The 19,610-nt window shown below is 61.9% G+C and overlaps 2 protein-coding genes across 8 annotated transcripts in view; both read right to left on the bottom strand.

Annotated features, from left to right (window-relative positions):
• MYRF (myelin regulatory factor) overlaps positions 1-7,160 on the bottom strand; it is a 32,460-nt gene extending 25,300 nt beyond the window's left edge. For all 3 annotated transcript variants that reach the window (XM_082748064.1, XM_082748065.1, XM_082748066.1), the window contains exon 1: positions 7,002-7,160. In XM_082748064.1, coding sequence (XP_082604190.1) covers positions 7,002-7,047 — 46 coding nt within the window. In that variant the 5' untranslated portion in view covers positions 7,048-7,160. The remainder of the gene's footprint in view (positions 1-7,001) is intronic.
• Positions 7,161-11,969: 4,809 nt separating this feature from the next.
• Positions 11,970-19,610, bottom strand: part of DAGLA (diacylglycerol lipase alpha) — a 30,414-nt gene continuing 22,773 nt past the window's right edge. For all 5 annotated transcript variants that reach the window (XM_082684408.1, XM_082684411.1, XM_082684409.1 and 2 more), the window contains exons 17-20: positions 18,220-18,416; positions 17,437-17,566; positions 16,756-16,940; positions 11,970-15,407 (exon numbers count right to left, since the gene is read on the bottom strand). In XM_082684408.1, coding sequence (XP_082540534.1) covers positions 14,441-15,407; positions 16,756-16,940; positions 17,437-17,566; positions 18,220-18,416 — 1,479 coding nt within the window. In that variant the 3' untranslated portion in view covers positions 11,970-14,440. The remainder of the gene's footprint in view (positions 15,408-16,755; positions 16,941-17,436; positions 17,567-18,219; positions 18,417-19,610) is intronic.

Here is a 19,610-nt window from a genome sequence, read left to right as displayed (position 1 = left end):
AGACTTCCCACTCAAAATGCCTTCCGGTCAGATGCTTGACTTTGCCAAGTTGTCCTTTGCATCTCTGCATCATGTCCCCAGGTAGCTGGGAGCTGAATGACAAGGATATGGCTCCTTGGTCATTGCCATCAGGTCCTTAAATCTGAGCCATGGTTGCCTTTATTTGCCAAAAATGCAAAAGTACCCCGTCTCCTCCACGGGACCTGGAATCTTCGGCCACCCCTGGGCTACAGCTCTGTCCTCCCCTAGACCCTACACAGCTGCCACCCTGTCCTCTGGTCGACCCAAGGCTGAAGTTAGAGCCCCAAGAGGCTCCTAAGCCAGAACTGAGCCCAGAAGCTGCAACGTGTTCTGTGGGGACCCACATTGGTCCCCAGGGATCTTCAGTTTGCTCTGGAGGGCCCCCAGCCCTGATGCTACACGGCCAAGCGAGCTCCCATCCGATGGCCCCATCCCTCTCGCACAAGCTGGGGAAGGCCTCTGCACAGGGGAGGAGTACAGACCCTGCAGCTTGAGGCGCGGGCACGTCTCTACGGGTTACCCATGTCCCTCTGGATTCACACACCAGCATGTCCCCCACAGATGTGTGTACACAGGGGCACACTCCCCCTGACACACACATGATCGTGTACACACCCACACACACAGTGGCATACCCCTCCCGCACTGACACACACGTGTGCCCATTCATTCATTCATTCAAACAATTACTGAGCATATGCTATGTGTCGGGCATGATGCTTGGCTCTGGAGCTATGGTAATGAAGAAAACAAACTTCCTGCCCACGAGGAGCCGATGTTCTGGAGGCAGAGTCAGATGACAAGACCCGCAGGTAAAATTCCATAGCATTTCAGAAGGTAACAAATACTATGGAGAAAATCAAGCAGAGAGCGGAGGCAGGTGGGGCAGGAGAGCAGGGAAGAGCTGCAGTTTTCAACAGGACAGTTGGGGAGGGTCTCCTGATACCCACAGGGAGTGGGAGCCAGTGCAAAGGCCCTGAGGCTTGAGCGTCTCTGAGCTTATTCTCATGTCAGCACACCTCCCAGACTCGAACGATCGTGCACACAAATGCTCACTGGCCCAGGGGCAGGCCCAGGCCAACAGCACTCCAGATCGGAGTCAACTCAGCGTTGCAGACCTTCAGCTACCCCTACTCCAGGCTACAGACCCTACAAGGAAGAACCACAGAGGGAGAAGAAAGCCCAGGGGCTGAGATGGTCAAGAGGAGAGTGAGGGAAGGCCCCAAGAGAGCAAGGGTCCCCAAACTCCTCAGAGGGGCTGAGCCTGTCATTGTACCTTATGAGGGCTGGAGGGACCCAGGTCAGACGCAGACAGTGCTCTCCCACTGAGGTGGCCTGGAGACAGGCAGAGGACAGGATGCCCTGGGACTTCCGCAGGCCAGGTCAGTGGAGGCTCTGGACTCAACCCCCGCCCCCAAAGCCGGGGTTTTGCCCTTCTGTCCCCTCCCACTCCAGGCCTTGGCACTCCAGGGGTCTCAGGACTTGGCATCACACAGCACACAGCCTTGACCATCTGAGTGAGGGCTCCAAGGTCCAGAGAGGTCACGGGACTGAATGGAAGTCACCCAGCCCAGCCATCCGTGGTGGATCAGGACCCCTCAGCACTTGAGGAGAGGCCCCCTCCCGCTGTAGGCGGACACCCAACTGTGACAGGAGCCCCACCACTTCTCGGACCTCAGCACTTCTCTCCTGGAAATGAGACACCACCTGGCCTTCCACTGAGTCCCGGGACTCCCAGGAGGCAACTTATGTAAAAACCTCTGGCCCGTGTATGCAGCAAACAAGACAAAGGACTGTCAGCCCTGCCCCCCCCTGCTGCCTCCCCATGGAGCTGAGGGGCAGGGTGGCCCCAGCTGGAGGCATCAGGGACCAGGAGCCGGCATCAGGGCCCCACAGGGCCAGACCTGCAGGAACCTCGGGCCCTGCCTGCAGAGTGCATCCCATAAGGCTGCTGGTTCCCCCCAGTCCTTGGCCCAAACAGCCCAGAGAGGGTGAGGGAATTTCCTAAAGCACACAGCACCAGCCACAGGCCCCAGCCCAGGGTGGGGCACTGACCTACCCCGCGGATCACTACATCCTCAAAGTGGGGGGGCAGGCCCCAGGGACAGTAATCACCGTCCAGGCTGACATTTCTGGGGCATTACCGCACCGGGCACTTAGCAGGCCTCAGAACACCCAGTTCACCCAACCTCCACAGAAGCCCTGAGAAGCAGGTACAGGGGCTACAGCTGTATTCCCATTTTAAGGATGAGGAAGTAGAGGCACAAAGAAGTGCAGAGATCGGCCCAGCAGAGGGACTGTGGGCAGCACTCCGGGGAGTACATAAGGCCATGACTTACCTGATCCCCAGCCCACGGGCTACCCACACCCAGCAGGGGCTGAAGACTTTCACAGGGGAGAGGAACCCCCCCATACACACAGCCAGGCTGTGAGGGAAACTGAGGCCCAAAAGCAGGCGGGGGGCGGGGGGCGGTGTGGGCCGTGAGGAGGAAGAAGGTGGGAAGGAAGGGCAGACAGGCGGGTAGGGCAGGACCAACTCCCCGTTAATGATCCAGTTAATGATTTCTGCTCCCCGTTCTTATCAGAGGGCAAAGTCCAAGGGCAGTAGCCAATCAGCAGCTGCCAGGGCCCCCCCAGTCCTGTAAGCCCTTGAGAATCAGAGAGTGGGGGCCAGGTCCCCAGGAGGAGGCCAGACTGCCAAGTGCAACCCACCTGTCTATCCCCCAAATACCCTGCTTGGCCCAGCCTAAGACCCCTGCCAGGGGCACCCTGCCAAGACCCCCAGACTCAGGAGAGGCCTCGCGGCAAGCAGGTTGGAGACAGACAGCCCGCTCCTCTCCCCTAGCTCCCCCACCCCGCCTTTGTTCACAGAGCCACTGTTGCCTCTGCTGACCCTGCAAACGTTTCCTGCACACCCCCCAGCCCCACGCCGCCCTGTGCCCTGGGCTGCGTGTTCAGGACATGGGGGTGAGTCAGACCCCACACTACTATTTCCCCTCCAGCTGGACTCAGGACCCAGGGAGGACGGGCTGGGGGACAGGACTCCTCCCGAAGGCACCCCATCTCATCTTCTCCCCAGTCAGGGGTCCAGCTGCCTCCCCCATCCACCTACTCCTTGGGGCACCACAGACAGACAGACAGGCTGATGTAGGGCCCAGTGCCATGCGATCACACACCCCAACTCAGCCCCAGACTCCTGTCCAGGGTAGGACATCCTCTCCCCAAAATCATCGGGTGCCCTCCCCGTGCGGCCTCCTCCTGCTCTCTAGAGGCAACAGGCTGGCCCCCACCGAAGGCCACCCTCCCTCCCCCAAGGCCCTGGTGGCGGAAGAGAGAGCTGGGGGCTTGGTGGCAGCTCTGGCTAATGCTGGCTAACTCCCTTCCCTTGGAGTCTTGGCCCCCTGGGAAAGCGGGTCAGTGCCAGCCCCTCCGTCAGTGGCTTTCAAATCAGGATGCCGGGGCTCTGGGGGTTGTGGGGAGCCCTGCCGCCCACACCCCCTGTGTATTAGGAGGCCATGAGTTTGCCTTTCTTTGGTGGCTAAAAAGAACCTCATTGGAAGCCCTGGTCTGGTCCCAACCTCCTGCCTACCCCCGGGAGGGCAGATGAGGCCAAAGTAGGGAAGTCACCATCAGGCCTGGAAGGAGTGGATGCCCTGGTGGGGCATGAGGCTAAGTCGAGGTCCCCCACTTCTCAGTGGCCTTTTTAGCACCTGCTAGGAGCCCCGTTCTCCTAGGTCTCCAAGTCTTCTTCCACAGCACCTGCCTTCTGGGGGGCAGGGCACTGCTCACCCAGGCCCCAGGTGCCCCTGGAACCAGGGGTCAGCTCCCTCCCCCTTCCATGTTCTAACACGGCCCTCCTTCCCACGGCTGGGAGAGACGAGGCTCATCAGATCCAAAGGCATCATCAAGACCTTTGTCACCCCCTCCTGTCTTGCAGGTAAGGGAAAGGGGTCCAGAGAGGGTGGGAGCTCAGCATAGGGTCACAAAGCTCTCAGCGGCAGGGCCCGAGCCCGCACCAGAACCTCTAAGCTTCTACAGGGCTCCTCTGATGCCGTCTTGCCCCTGTCCCTGACCGGGCTCCAGGAATCCAAGGCCCCAGCCAGTCAGGATGCTGAGGAGTAGACCAGCCACCATGACCCTATTACCTGCCGGGAGCCAGTGCATCGCGCCTGGAGGGTCCCCTCTCTGCAGGCCCTGTGCCCGCAGATCCGGGCGGCAGGAGTCTCCTTCTAGGGGATTAGCAGGGCGATCACGGGGGCCCGGCTGTACCAGCCTCGAGGGGGCCGCCCTGTCCCAGCCTCCCACCCGAGGCCCAAAGCGCCTTAGCCCCCAGCCCACCACCCCTGGGTCGGGCACAGTCTGGCCCACTGCACGGGACAGGACCCAGGACACAGGCCTGGGGTTCCGAGAGAGTGCGCCATGGCAGACAAGGGGTCTGGTTCGGCCCCTGCCCTTCAGCAAAGCTTTTTTTCATCTCCAGCCCAGAGCTGAAAGCACAGACCCTGCCCCTGTCCTCACCGTCCACGGGGAGTGACCAAGGTCAAGTGAGGACCAGAATGAGAACTCAGGTCCCAGCCCCAAGGGCGAGAGTTCTGGAACAACATACCCACATTCACAACATTCACTGGCTTTCACACTAACAGTCCTGAAGACACCAAGGTCTGGCCGGAGGCCCCCCCACACCACGGCAGATCTGCTCCCTGCCAGCCGCCCCCCACCCCAAATGGCCCCAGAGACTCCTAGAGCCCCAGCACCAGCGCACCCTCCAGCTCATCTCGGGCTCTGGGAACACTTCTTCAGCCCCCAGCTCCCTCCACCCGCCTCAGCAGGCAGCCCCACACCCCCGCCCTGCTCCCCACAGACATTCTTGAGTCTCCTCTTATCTCTCTGGAGGGAGCTGCACAGCCTCCCCACCAGGCCAGCCGCATGGCTGAGCTGTGGCGTCAGCGCCCACCCCCCACCCACAGCCAGGAGGGAAAGTTTGGCTCAGGAGATGGGGAGCTTGAGCTCTGCCTGGTTCCAGGGTCCTGGGCAGGCCACATGGGGACAGCTGCAGGAAGCAAGGGGGCCTGGTCCAGGACCGTCCTGGGAATCTAGTGGGCTCAGGACACCCCCAAAACAGCACCCATTCCCTCCTTCTCAGGGGCCCCCAGCCCCCACAAGGCCCCTTGAGGATTCATAAAGGATGAACAGTGTCTAAGGAGAACCAGAGCTCTTGGGACTGATGGGGGGGTACAGCCTAGAACCCTCAAATGGCCCAACTACCCCAGGATCAACCATTTAATCGAGTCCAAGGCTGATTTCTTGGGTCTGGGTCTTCTGGGCTGTCCAGACTCCTGAAGTGAAGAGGCCTGAAGCTAGGAGATGGCCTTACCTATTCAGCAACCAGAAGTGGACAAAGTGACCCACCCAAGGCACAAAAAGGGAGCCACTGAGGCAAAGGAAGGCCTTCCTCTCTCCCTCCTGGACTCGTATCTGGGTCCTAGGCTGGAAACTTGGGCTGTGATCCACCGCCCTGTAGCCCAACAGCCCCAGCCCAGCGATGTCCCCATGGACCACCCCATCCCTGGGGGCAGGTGCACACTGAGGACTAGGCTGTGGGCTTAGGGACTGGGGCAAGAGGGTGAGGTCAGAGGCTTGGCTCCCCAAGTTGGTGGAGAGGAGCCCAAGAGGGGCCGGAGATGTTCCAGGGAGGGTCTGAGAAGCCAAGTGGGCTGGGACACGGCAGCCTGCTTCTCTGCCTCCCCTTCCCACATTCTGTCCCATTCCTCCAGGGTCCAGCACCCCGGAGGAAGAGGAAAGGCCTAGAGGAGGGGCAGAGGCTACCCAGGTAAAGGCGACAGGAGTCTGGGTAGATGTAAGAGCTGACCTCCAAAACCACAGTGTGTGTGTGTGTGTGTGTGTTGGAGGATGGGGGGGACAGGGGTAGAAGAAAACATTGTAGATTGTGTGTAGATGTTTAGATCCCAGTCCTAGTGAGGGTCCTATCCAGGTCGAGGTGAGGGGGTGAGGTCACTCCTGGGATGGGGGTATCAGCCAGAGGAAGCATAGCTCCAGGGACTGGTATGGGTAGAACAGCCCCAAGTAGCCTCAGAGGGCTGGCAGGATGCAGTTCACCACTTTGGGAGGGTCTCAGAGTGTGGAGGGGGCTGGCATCGGGGATGCTGACTTTGAGAAGGTTCTAGCCCAGGGAAAGCATTTCAGGGTTGGGGGGAATCCAGCCCAGGGAGGAATGCTGGGGAGGGGTTCCAAGCCCAGAGTAAGGGAGGGATGGCTGCTCCAAGGGGAATTTCAGTCTTGGGGGAGGGAGAAGCCTTACAGAAGGTGGGTGATGGGCTTGGAGGGGGTCCTAGTGTCAGGCAAGCACAGTGGGGAGGTCTCAGCTCCTAGGAGTCAGGCTGGGCAAAGGCTGCCCACCTCAAAAGGGCACAGGGGCCTGAGTCTTCAGGCAGGGGGCCCGACCTCTGGAAGGCATGCCTGGGAGCTGCGGGGCCAGCCTAAAAGGCATGGAAGATCCTAGAAGGCATGCTGGGGGCTGAGCCTCAAAGGGGGTCTGGGAGTCTGTGTCTGTATGAGGTTCAGGGAAGCACAGTGGAGGGTCCCCAAACGCGGGAAGTGCACTAGGGGTGGGAGGCGTCAGGTTTTAGGGGGCACTGCAGGTCCTGGAAGGCATGAAGAAGGACCAAGCATAGGAGGGGACACGGATCCTAGGAAGCTGCGTGCTGGGGGGACCGGGAGGGGGTGCCCAACTTTAGCGGAGGTGAGCAGTAACCTCCCGGGGACCTCCCAGCCCTGGGAGCCAGCCCCGCAGGCAGCCGCCGGCCCGGAGCGCCCCAGCCCAGAGGAAGCATTCCGGGGAGTCCCAAAGTGGTCGAAGCAGAGTTGGGGTTCCCAGTCCCCGGGGAGCTCGGCTGGCGGTTCCCAGCACGAGGAGGGTCGCCGTCCTCCACCCCCTCCCTGGCCGGCCCGCGGTCCCTCACCTTCGAAGAAGCGCTGCAGCGCCTCGGTCTCGTCCACCACCTCCATGGCCGGCCTGCCCCGCGCGCGCTCGGCCGCGGCCCCGCTACAGCCCGGCCCGGGGGCGCGGCATCGCCGGCGCGGCCCGCGCGACAGTCCCGGCTCAGCTCCGGCCACGGTCCCGCCCGGCCCGCCGCCGCGCTCGCCCCTCGCGCGGCCCTGGCCCGGCCCCCGCCCGCCCCCCGCCCCTCCACACCCCGCGCCCCGCCCGCCGCGCCCAGCGCCCCCTGGCGGCCTGGCCGGCGCCGCGGCCCCGGGAGGGCAGGACACGCGCGGCTCCCCCAGGCGGCGCTGGGCGCTGGGTGACCTCCCTGGCCGGAGTAGGGGTCCGCGGCCTCGTCCCCGCCCCGCAGTCCTCGCCCTCCCCTTGGGCACGGGAAGGTAGCAGGCTTCTGACTCTTAGCTTCTCAGAAGACGCCCGCGATTTCCTCCCCTGGCCCCCGACCCCACACATCTGGTGAGCAGACCGTCGGCAGGTCTCCCCCCGAGGACATACTATTGCCTGCATTTTGCCGACGAGGAAACGGGGTCGGGCTCAGGAATGAGCAGTCCTATGCTGTCCGGTAGGACTCTGCCTGATGATGGGAATGTTTCTCTGGGTGACCGGCTGATCCAGTAGGGCCGCACTAGCCGCATGTGGTGATCGAGCACTTGAAATGTGGCTGGTAAGACGGAGGAACTGGCTTTTCAATTGTATTTAATTTTCAGTAGCTCAAGAGTAAATAGACATGGGCAGCTACGGTATTGGACTTGGATGGCACGGGTCTGAGGCTTTCAAGGTAATTGGGGTCAAAGCGTGCATTCGGAACCAGATCTTGGCCAAACCTGGAAAGACAGCCTCTTGGTCACTGTTTCCCTGTATGGTAGTGGGAGGCCCACAGGTTCTACCTCCTATCCTAGTGTGCCCAGGATAAAACCACCATCCCCTGTCCGTCTGTCCCCACCTCTGGAGCGCCTCCTCATGTCTGTTTGGCCCTTCTGTAACCGCCTCTGTCCTCAGTGATGGCCTCTAGAACCTCCCAAACCACTCTTTTTTAAAAAAAAAGATTTTATTTATTTGAGAGAGAGAGCACGAGCTGAAGAAAGAGACAGAAGGAAAGAGAGAAGCAGACTCCCCTCTGAGCAGGGAGCCCAATATGGGGCTCGGTCCCAGACCCTGAGATCATGACCTGAGCTGAAGGTGGATACTTAACCAGCTAAGTCACTCGGGCACCCCTCAAATCACTCTTTTTAAAATGTCAATCAGATCACGTCATTCCTTTGCTAAAACCAGTAATTTCCTGTCGTGTTCAAAACAATATATAAACCTCTTGTCCTGGTTTCTGAGGCCTTTTATGCTCTGCCCCTGCCCTAACGTACCACTGGCCTCAGCTCCTCCTTTTCTCTCCATTGCTAAGTCACAGCCCCCAAGGCCTCCCTGCTCTCACTCAAACATGCCAGACGCACATCTGCCACATGCTGTTCCATCTGTCTAAATGCTTGTCCCTGCATGACTGGCTCCTTCTCACTCATCACGTCTCTGAAGCAATTCCCCCTACCTGCCCTTTTTCCTCACCACATAAAAGATTTTTAGTCAGTTCTTGTGATTATCCTTCTGGCTTTAGATTGGAAGCTCTGGGAAGGTAAGAGGGTTTTCGGGCTTAGTCATTGCCCTGGCTTCAACACCAAGACCACCAGCTGGAACGCAGTTCATTCTAAGTAAATACACATGAAAGGAACGGACAATGGCGTCTTCACACCGCAGAATCCTAGATCTCTGAAACTTTGGAAGCAGAGAATTCTGGAATCTCGGACCCAGCGAATCATCTCACTGCGGAGTGGTGCTGCTACCGCCTCCCAGGATCCTTGGATAAGCAAGTCAGAGCTGGAAAACTGATCCCACCCGACCCCTGTTTGACAGACGACAGGACTGGGACTGAGACCGCAAGGCCCAGAGGGGCGGGAGGACCCCCAGCTGACCGAGATAGCAGCCCTGGCAGCCAGGAGGGGGCCACACTGCCCAGCCAGTACCCCCCCACCCCAGAGGAGCATGGGGGGTGAGCCGGGCTGCTCAGTGGGCACGGGGATGAGAGCCTGTGAAGCTGCTCCCACCCAGGCAGCCCTCCTCTTCCTCAGCGGCCAGCCCTGGGGGAGGGGCAGCCGGTGCCTGAGCCCCAGATGTGGCCCAGTCAGCAGGCCGGTGGTGGCCCACTGAGGAGGGTCAATGCCACAACAGTTCTGGGGCTGGGGGAGGGGGTGCCCAGGCCGGCGGGTGCCTCACAATGAGGTTCTGTCCCTCCAGGGGCCGCTCTCCGCGCTGTTGCTCCTCCATATATAGAATGGGATTTTGCTGGAGGCCCCAGCTGTGTGTGCTGCCGGTGCTCCCCCCGCAGGGGCCGGGTCGCGAGGGGGGGGAGGGCCACACTGAGACGCCTATTCTTTTTCTGCTGATACACCCCAGAGGTTTTTTCGCCCTCCGCAGCCTCCCTTAAGACAATTGTTATTCTCTGCTCTGCCCCCTCCCCCACCCCGTCAGGCCTGCCAGTGGACAAAGTAGACACCCGCCTACGCCATGTGATTTTTTTTCTTTTAATGAATTTATTTTAGGAGTTGCCCAGAACCAGCTGGAAAACGAGCTCCTTTATAAGCCTTCACCTACCCACAGGTCTTTCCACCATGGTTCCACACGTTGCCGAAATGCCCACCATTTGAGGGCCATGGTGATGAGCGAAGCATTGCCCCTGTGTGGAGTGGGACATGCATATTTTGTCCCCAACACCCCAACTCCTTAAGTTGGATCATTAGGCCTCTGGGGTGGCCTTGAGCTTAGATGGGGTGGGACGGAGCTTCCTGTTCATCCGGTGGGAGCTGGCCTGGTTAAGGGTGTTCTGGCCCTACCATCTCCCCTGATTCCACTAGGCCACTGAGCAAAGGAGGGACTCCCCCAGGGGTTCCCATCTCTGGGTTGGGGGAGAGGAGTGGCTAAAGTCCCAGACTCTGGGCCTCAGCCAGAAGCTGAGGTTGCCACCCTCAAAGTCCAGAAGGAAGCCTGTCTGGGACAGGGCGGCAACTAGAGCTGGTAAGGGAGCCGAAGGGAACTGTGCATAACCAGGACTTTGAGGGAGCCATCCACAGAGAGGAGCCCCATCTGCACCCTGTCCCCACCAAGCCATAAGGAGTGAACAACCAAGACTTCCTTCCTGGCCGAGCAGGGGCAGCTGTCCTGTGGTCATCTCAGCCATCCTCCAGGGCCTGCCCTCCCGTCCTCGGAGGGCTCCTCTGTAAGTCAGCCTATTAATCCCGCTTCTTGGCGAAGGTAAAATGGCAGGGCAGTGATCCTAAGTGCTGCTCTTCTATCCCAGGATCGTTCCTGGCGCTCAGCAGGGCCAGCAGGTGGCAGCACTGGGGAGAGGGAGGCAGAGACAGAGGGTAACTGGAGGCACAGAGTACCAGCCTGGAGGCCAGGCCAGGAGAGGGTGGGGTTCATCAGCTAGCCGGACGGCCAGGCCTCCCTGTTGTGGGACCCCTGACCCCCCATGGGCTCCCATAGCCCTGGCAGCCGCCCCTTTTGCAGAGGAAGGGAGGAAGGCCCATGGGGTGCTGAGTGGGAACCCAGCGGCAGTGAGGCGGAGGGGGGCGGGGGGGGGCGCGGGGTGCTGCTTCCCCGGACCTGGGTGAGAGGGCTGGGGGGGGGGCCCTGCAGGATAAGCCCCCTCCCGCCTCCTACCTCCCTCCCAGCTGAGGTGGACAGGCCTGTCCACAGGGCCTGCGTGGGTTTGGGAGGCACAGCGCTGCTCCAGCCCTTCCCAGAATTGCTCTCGTGAGAGCCTTTTCCCACACATTCTGTGTGACCTTGGGCAAGTCACAACCTCTCTGGCCCTCGGTTTCTTCAGCTTCTGAACCACGAATTGGACAGGACGGTTTGCAAACTTGGTGAGACTGAGTTTCTGAGGAAGAACCTCGGAAAACCATCAAGTGAGGGTGGGTGCCAGAGTCTTCAGCCAGGCAGCCCGGATTCTAGTCCTGCAGCTGTCCCCACAGGCCGAGTCACCTTAAGCAGGTCTTTGGCCTCTTTGAGCCTCTTCTGTTCAAAGAGGCTGGGGGCACTGGGGGCCAGGCACTGCTCTGTCGCCTTCCCCCTGCACCAAGTAGGGTCCCTCGGGACTCTCGAGGGGGTAAGAGGGTGGGCAGTGTGAGGAAGGGGAAGGTCAAGGTCAAGTCAAAAATTGGCTGGCTCAGGGTCTGGGCCCAAGCTGCCATCTCCCTGGGCTGGAGGAACAGCGCCACCTGCTGCATGAAGGGGGCGGGCGGGCCTGGCCTGGTGTGGGCAGGAGGCCCAAAAAGCTCCCCGCCCACCCAAGGCCTGCAGCAGCCCCCTGGGCCTCACTGTCCTGGAGCCTGCACGAGCTGGGGTCCCTGGGGTGCCCTGAGTGGGCCCGGTCAACTCTTTTGCACCCTTCTAAAGAAGCACTCAGCAAAGGTTTCCAGTGGCCCCTGCCTTTCAGTGCTACCCTGCCGGGGGGTGTTAGGGGAGTCCTTGCTCCTCTGCTCTGGTTCTCGGTATTGGGCAGAAGGGTGGGAACTGTCAGATCAGCGCCCCACATGCTGGTCTGTGGTCTTGGGCAGCTTACTTACCCTCTCTGTGCCCCAGACCCCTCAGGGAGGAGAAAGGGACTAACAAGTCCCATCTTTCAAGGCCCTGATGGGGTCATGAACATGGATCTCCCGGTACACCTTCCACATGGGCAAGGCTCAACAAGGGACTGCCCCATTTGTGTGGGGCTCTCAGGGTCTTCTGGTTCCTCACTGTGGCTCAGAGTGTGGTCCTAGACCAGGGCATCAACAGCAGCACGAGCCAGTCTCAGGGGCCCCTCCTACCCCTGAGCTCAGCAGCAGACCCCCCAACCCTTGCCCCCCGAGCTGGGAAGAGAGGTCACTCAAGGCAGCCAGCGTGCTTCTACACGCAGTTTATACACAGCTCTATACAATATACAGAAACCTTTATATACAGATATATTTATAGAATAAGCTATATTAATTTGTCTCTCCTTTTTACAGCAATATTAGTGTGGATCTTTCATACAGTAAGTACAAAAAGTTGCGGGAGAATGGCACGGACAGTGCCTGAGTGTCTGGGCCCAGTTGCTCACTGCCGATTGCATATGGAGGTCACCCAGACCCTGGGGAGAACAGGCCAGCTCACGGCTGGGAGTTTGTGCTGCGTTCTGGGAGCAGACTTTGGGGGGGGGGGTGTCTGAGCCATCCTAGGCTCAGAGGCCCCCAAGTGTGGCATGGGGAGGAAGGGAGAGGGGCGCAGCAGGCCCATTCTTTCAGGGGGTGTGGCAGGGAGAGGGCAGGTTCCGGGTGGGCTGACCCTGCGGCCTCCAGGGCTGAGTCCAAGCCTGCCCCAGCCCCAGGTCTGGAACCATGTGTGGCTGCAGCCATGGGGGTGGGGAGTCTGTCCCTGATGGCTCAGTCCTGGGCATGGGCGGCTACCACGCCCCCTTAGAGGTCCCGGGGGCCACCCTGGCAGAGGAGGAATTAAAAGGCCAGACACCAAGTCTCTCCCTGCCATTGGCTGAGGTGCTTGTTGGAACTTTACTCTGATTTACGATTTGTTTTTTTCTAAACTCTAAGAGCCACTGATTCCATCCTGCTTCTGCTGGGCCCAGGCTCTGCCAGCAGCGGGCCCCTCAGCAGGGGCATCCTGGAGTCTTGTGAACGGGGGTGTCAGAGAGGGAGGGAGGCCCAGCTCCCCGGACTCTGGCTCCATCTGTCACGGTGGGCAGGGGGGTCCCAGAGCAGCATCCAGGCCAGTCCCAGCTTCGTGGGATGGAGATCAGGACACAGGCCCCCGATACCAGTGATCATGAGATTTGTGTGGGGGGGGGGGATCTTGGTCAGGGGAGTCTAGCAGCTCCAGAGAGGCTATGGGGTGGGGCAGCATGGGGGAGTCTGCCTCCGGGGAGACGAAGGCACAAGCAGGCGGCGCTGGGGCACACACCAGTTTTCCAAACCCAGGGTCCAAGAAGCAGTAGGACACGGAGGATGCCAATGTATGGAACTGAGCTCGTCCTGTGCACCCCTCCCCCACCGCCCAGGCCCCCATCCTAGTCTAGGTTCTTGGTGGGCTGGGAGGGGCAGCAAGCAGGTGGGGTGGGAGCCCCCGCAGCCCCCTCCTCAGGAGCTGTTCACATGCACATGCACACACACGTGGCCCCCGCCGGCATGCACCACCTCCGCCTTGCGTGCCCAGCCCAGCAGGAGGCCTCCAGCTAAGGGGGGAAAGCCCCGGAGCCCCTGGCCCTCCTGCTCCCCGTTTAGCTAGATCCTGCAATGCCCTCCTCTCCTCTCCACTTCCTGCCAACAGGACGGATGTAGAGGGTTGTGGAGGGTTGGGGGGAAGAGAGCTCCACTGGGGCAGCGCTCAGGCCGGTGAGGAGGGGGACCCAAGGGCAGTGGGGACATGTCTGGCTTCAGACCCCAGGGCCTGAGGCTGCCTAGGTGCAGGGGCGAGGTGCTACAGAGCGGTTACATGGGGCCCTCAAAGGAAGGGGGACTTGGGTGTCCTCCTTCTGCCCAGGGCACTAACTCTGAAGCCAGCGGTGGTCGTACCTGTGCCTTCTGCCCTTTGAGCAGCCAGGACCCCTGGGGTAGAAGGCAAGACAGGAAGTAATGGGCAGGTGGGGCAGGCCCGGGTGCCCAGGACCCAGTGCCAGAGGGATCAGCATGAGGGGCACCAAGCAGAAAAGGGGTAGTCTTGACCCCACCCTGCTCCAGGCCCCTCCAGGCCCCGTGGCTGCCTTGGGCTCCGTGGGGACAGGCCCCCTCCCCTCCCTGCTCAGAACCCATCATAGGGTGGGGGGGCACTTGCAAGCCCAGGAAACCTCTTCAGTCCGGCCCAGCAACATCTGTAAACATACACAGCACTGCGGGCCACCTTGGCGTGGGGTCACCCCAGGGGGCTGGCCAGCAGGCACCAGATCTGGGGGGTGGCCAGGGCAGACACCAGCCTGGACCACAGATATGAGTATGTGGGGAGAGAGCTGCTCTCCATCTTGGTCCTGGGAGGGCAGCCAGAGGGCAGTGATGGGGAGTCGGCATGCCCACTGCCCGTCCTGTGGGGGACAGGCAGGCTGAGAGGGCCGAGGGCTGCCCAGCCCACCCGGCAGGCTGCCCTAGGCTCCTCCCTGCTTCCCATCCCTCCCCCATCTAAAGGACCCTTATCCCGGCCTTCCGGTGGTCCTAAGCTGAGGTAGGGCTGCAGACCCCCAGCTCAGCAGCAGCGCCCCGTGCCTGAGGCTAAACTGGCCCCTGGGCGGGGGGCTCTCCTCAAAGCGGCCTGGCCCTGGGGGCAGCCACCAGGAGCTCAAGGGGCCCCCTGCTCAGCCCAGGGTCTCAGCCTGCAGCCACGCCGGGGGTGCTAGCGCGCCGAGATGACCAGGTCGTCCCGCTTGGCGGGGCTGGCCCCGTGGCTGGTGGGGGTCGGAGTCCGGACCTTGTCCAGGGCCAGGCACTCCTGGCTGCTGAGCCCCGTGGACGTCAGGTCCATGAGCTCGCCCGAGGAGCTGAGTGGGAAGGAGGGCGACAGTGAGATGCCTGAGGAGGGGTCTGCGGAGCCAGCGAAGAGCCTCGGGGGCTTGGGCACCAGGTTGGGCTCAAACTGGGCGCGGAGCAGGATCTCTTGCTGGCTGGGGGACTTGGGGCCCTCCGCATAGTCGCTGGTGGGGCTCTCGGGCACCACCATGCAGTAGAGGTCCTGGAAGGAGCTGCTCTTACTGTCGAGGTTGAAGAGGCTGTCGATGAACTCAGCGAACTCCAGCACCTGAGGGCTGGGCGAGTCCCCTAGGCGCCCGTTGTGCAGGGCCAGCTCTCCCCCGGGGGCCGCCCCTCGGCTGCCACAGCCTCCCTCCTCCTCGTCCTCATTGGCCGCCGCGCTGGGGGGCCGCTCGGGGGTGACGCCCCCGCTGCCCAGGGCTGCCTCCAGGGGCTGCGTGTCCTGGGAGTGCTTGGACAGGCTGTCGGCCGCCAGCAGCTCGGTGCGCGAGCTGAGGGACGGGTTCTCCTCCGGGATGGCGGGGTCGATGTAGAAGAGGTGACCCTCGTCGCGCTCCAGCACAGCGTGGAGGCTGGGCGAGCCGCGGATGCTGCGGAAGCCAGACGAGCGGCGGGAGTCGAAGCTGTACAGGGACTCAGTGTCCGACAGGCTCTCCATGGTGGCCAGGGGCGCCCGCCGGGCCTGCAGCTCCGCCGCCAGCCGCTCCTGGGTGGACAGCAGTAGCAGCTCCACGGGGTCCTGGCGGGCCGCCGCCGCCGGCGCCGGCGCCACTGGGGACAGCAGCCGCCCCTCTGAAAAGCCCTCCAGGCTCATCTCGGACTGGGACTTGCTCCTAAGGAGGGCAGGGCAGGGCTGTGACACTCAGTTGGGGCAGAGACCCCGGGGGTTGGGGGGACCCTCCCACTCCCAGGCTGCAGGGAGCTTGGGGAAGGGACGAGGTTAACAGTGTGTTCAACAGTGTGAAACTTGTTTTAAAAAAACACCTCACGAGAGCCCAAGACAGAAGGCAAAAGGTCTGATGCTGTGGGTGGAGGCACTGAAGGTCTAAGGCCCCGCTGAGAGCCTAGAGCTCTGGAGCGCTGCTGCGAGACTGCGCTCGCTCACCGGAGCCTGGGGCCCAGACTGGCTGACCCAGGTCACTACCAGGCGTTGGTGGAAGGGGAGAGAGAGGAAGAGGGAGGGAGAAAGGGAGAAAGCACTGCCTAGAGCTGCCCCCACTGGTTCTCACACCCTTAGGGCCAGTGCCCCTTGATGTGTCTTGGAGCAGGGGCGGGTGGCCCAGGTCACTTCCTGCCTCCGCCATGGGTTAGTGCCCTCTGCTGGACAGACAGGGAAGTGAAGGGGGCGGGGCCAGGGGAAGGGGATGCCGCACCTCTGAGCAGACATGGTCAAGCCGCCACAGGAAATATACAAATGGCTGGAGAGATGTCCAGGTGTCCCCACCAAGGGCCTGGAGGTGGCAACCACCCTTTGGAGCAGCCTCCCAGCCACATCTGTGACCTGGCCTGGAAAGGTCCCCACAGGGGGTGGACCAGGATGATTCCCAACCTCAGAGCCAGCCCCCATCAAAGCACATGCAGGTCCAGGAGCAGGCACATGGGGCCCGGAGTTACGTGTGTAGCGTGCAGGTGTCTGTCTGTGTCCGTGTGGCTCGGTCTGGGCACAGGTGCAGTCTTGTGCTCACGTGCATGGCTGCCCACCCTAGCGGCCCTTTGGTCTATGTAGCTCGGCCTCTGACTTGTATGTCCTCTACACGAGCACGTGTGTGTGGGGCTCCGTATGCTCAGAGCTACGGTTTCTGAACATGTATGTGTATGCATGTGTAAGCATCACCACGAACACACCTCTCTGCGTGTTTGTAAGTCCACAGGTGTCCATCTGTGTGGGCTAGATGGCTGTGAGTGCTTCTGTGGGCTGTGGCCCCAGCTCGGTGCATCCCCAGGCGACCACTCTCCCCTGGGGGCTTCAGTGATGGCAAGCAGGGGGCCGTGGGAGCAGCCCAAGAGCTCCTGAGCAGAGGGTCAAGTTCAACCTTCACATGCCTGTGCGCAGAGCTTTGTAGACACCTGTCGGCCCAGGACAGGTGCGGGATCCACATGCGCACAAGCTTTTGTGCCCTGGAACACCCCTGGGGTGTGCGTACCCTCGGGGCGGGCTGGGGCGGCGCAGGCAGGACTCACCTGACGCTGTTTCGATGGTCTGCGGCGGGCAGCTCCAGGGCGAGGCCAGCAGGCATGGGCGGCCCCGTTGGCAGCGGCTGCTGCTGGAAGATGAGCTCAGGAGTCAAGTCCACCTCAGTGGGGCTTACCATGACCTTAGCAGCGGAGAGCAGGGCCGTCTTCCCCTTGTTGTAGTTCTCCAGCACCTGGGGACAGGTCGGGCAAGCTGGTGGCGGTGGTGGAGGGGTGACAATCATGTGGGGGTGGGGCAGCAGGCCAGGCCTCCCAGGCCAGAGCCTCGTTGGGTCGGCTGGGCCCTGCTCCTGCCTGCCCCCCTCCGGCCTAGGTCCGCGCTCCACCAGGAAGGCCTGGGCCTGGCCCACCATCACACTAGGCACCACAGCTGGCATGCTCCTCCACTACGGTCACCATTCCGTGGCCAGGTGATGGCGGAGGGCACCCCTGCTTAGCTGTGCGTGTGTCAGGCCAGGTACCTGGGAGTCTCCCCGACCCCTTCCCACCACAGGGCCTACACAGCCATGGAGATAGCAGGGGTGCAGGGACCAGAGGACGAGTTCTGGCTCGCTTCTCTGAGCATCCGCATCCTTGCCTGTCATTCGGGGACAGCCCAGGTGCTCCGGGCCACAGAGCACAGTGGGGCTCTGAGGAGGCGTCCCTGCCCAGGCTGCCCGGGGGGCTCACCTTGTTGAGCCCCTCCATGACCACATAGGGGAGGTGCTCGTGCAGCATGGCCGGCGAGATGATCACTTCATTGAAGGCTTTGTTGTCGCCCCAGATGGCAAAGTACGTGGGCTCCTCCTGCTCACAGCAGCTGGGGGGCACAGGGGCCGGAGGGAGGCTGAGGGTGGGTGGCAGCCTAGCCTGGCTCCAGCCCCCAGGTCCCCGGGCTCCCTGTTCGGCCTCACCAGGACCTCAGCCACAGTCCCTACATAGCCTACCACCTGCTGGAGGCCTGGACCACACCTGCCCGGCCCTGGGCAAGGCCTGGCTCACAAGCCTTCTGTGGCTGGGAGGGAGGAGTCAAGCCCCGCCCCCTGCAAGAGCAGGACGAGGGAGAAGCCTGCTACTGCTGGCCCATTCCCCTCTCCCCTCTCATCCCCACCCCTGCTCACGAGTGCTGCCGACTAATCCCAGAGAGGAAGGCACATAACTGAGGTGGGAGCTGGCTGGGGCCTCAGGGTGACCTCCCCAAGGGCATCCACTTTCACATGGGCCATAAGTGGGGAGAACTGCCCTGGGGGACACCAGGAGATGGTGGAGGGCACGGAGTACAAAGGGTGGGGTCCTGCTCTGGATGGGTCTTTTGTTTCACCTGCAGAGCCCAAGGATAGCGCAATGCAGGCCCAGAGCATCCTGGGCCATCATCTCCCTGCCTCTGCCCCCAGTCCCCGAGGGGTGGGGGGTCACTAAGCAAGGCCAGCTCTATCCCCCATGCCCCTGGTCAGGGTCAGAAGCAGCACCTACCAGCACTGCTCTGCTGGGTGGTTGTGGACCACGTGGATGATGCGGCCAGGAGGGTAGAGAGGGGTGCTGGCAGACAGGGCGATGGTCAGGTCACTGGGGTGGGTCCAGAGCCGTGTGCTGGCGAGGGTGGCCACCTCGACCTCCTCAGGCAGCTCTGACTTGGGGATGCATTTGGTGGCCCCCACGATAATTCGCCACTGTGTGGGGCAGGGTTGAGGGAGACAGGGAAAGAGTTGAGCAGGGCTGGCTAGTGGGCAGCGGCAGGAGGGGCCTCGAAAGGGGGCTCAGAGGTCCCTGGGGGGAGCCAGGATGGCCATGGGGCAGAGGGAAGAGCAGTGCCCACCTGCGGAGGCAGTGGCCGAGGCATACAGTGGCCACGATGGCCAGAAAGATGCCAAGGACAGATGACGGGACAGTGTTGAACTTCAGGGCTAGAAAGGGGCTGGAAGACCAGTCACCTCTTCATCTAGAGGACGGGGAAACAGTCCAGCAAAGGAAGGGGCTCGTTCTAGGTCATGCACTGAGTCAGAGACAGAGCAGACCCCAAGTTCATTCCGGCTGCACCTACGAGGCCCGGCTGCATCTGGGGTGGCCTCTGGCCACCCACCCCCCAGCCCTGATGAGTGTGCAAGCCTGGGTCGGATAGGAGCAGCTCTGCCTCCCAGAACCAGGCTCCTCCAGGCATACCTGGGCCCCTACGTTTCTGCTGCCCTGCCCACCCCTGCCACCAGGTGTCAGGCCCAGGGCGCTGCCTGCCAGAAGGTCATGGGCACCAAGGCTGGGAACAGCCCAAACCGGGCAGAGATGATGGGTGGGGTGGAGTCGGGGGTCAGAGAGGACATGCTGCTCCAGGGCGGCCCCTTCCTGCCTGCCTCAGGGTACCTGCCCACAGCACCCACACCCGCCTGGGACACTGAGGCCGTCTCGGCACAGGAAGACCCCTAGTGTCCTCAAAGACCTGATGGGAGAGGAGGCGGGGCTGGGCGTGTCTCTAGCCCCAGCAGAGCCTCAGAACAAACTGCACCCAGACTCCCTCCGGCAGGGGCACCTGGACTCGTGGAGCCTGGAGAACCACAGCAGGCCTAGCAGCGGCCTTCCCGTCATGAACTCGAAGCACTGAGCCTCGGGCCTGCTTTTTCCTAACTTAGGCAGCACTGGGTGATGGGGTCGGGACTCAGGAGCCCTGGGTCCCAGTCCTGACAGCTTGTGTGAGCAAAAGCAAGTCCCTTACCCACTCTGGGCTTCGACTGCCCCCCTCTGTATGAGGATAGGCTGTGAGGGAGACGAGATGGGTTTGGAGGTGCTGAGAGTTTGATGGGCCGGGGTTCCCATGACACCAGCCACACGCGGCCTGGCCTCACATGGCTGGGCCCTCTTGTGCTTTGTGCCAA

The sequence above is a fragment of the Mustela nivalis genome, assembly GCF_964662115.1.
Source record: "Mustela nivalis genome assembly, chromosome: 9".
NCBI lineage: Eukaryota > Metazoa > Chordata > Mammalia > Carnivora > Mustelidae > Mustela > Mustela nivalis.
This window is presented reverse-complemented; position numbering and strand designations above follow the sequence as displayed.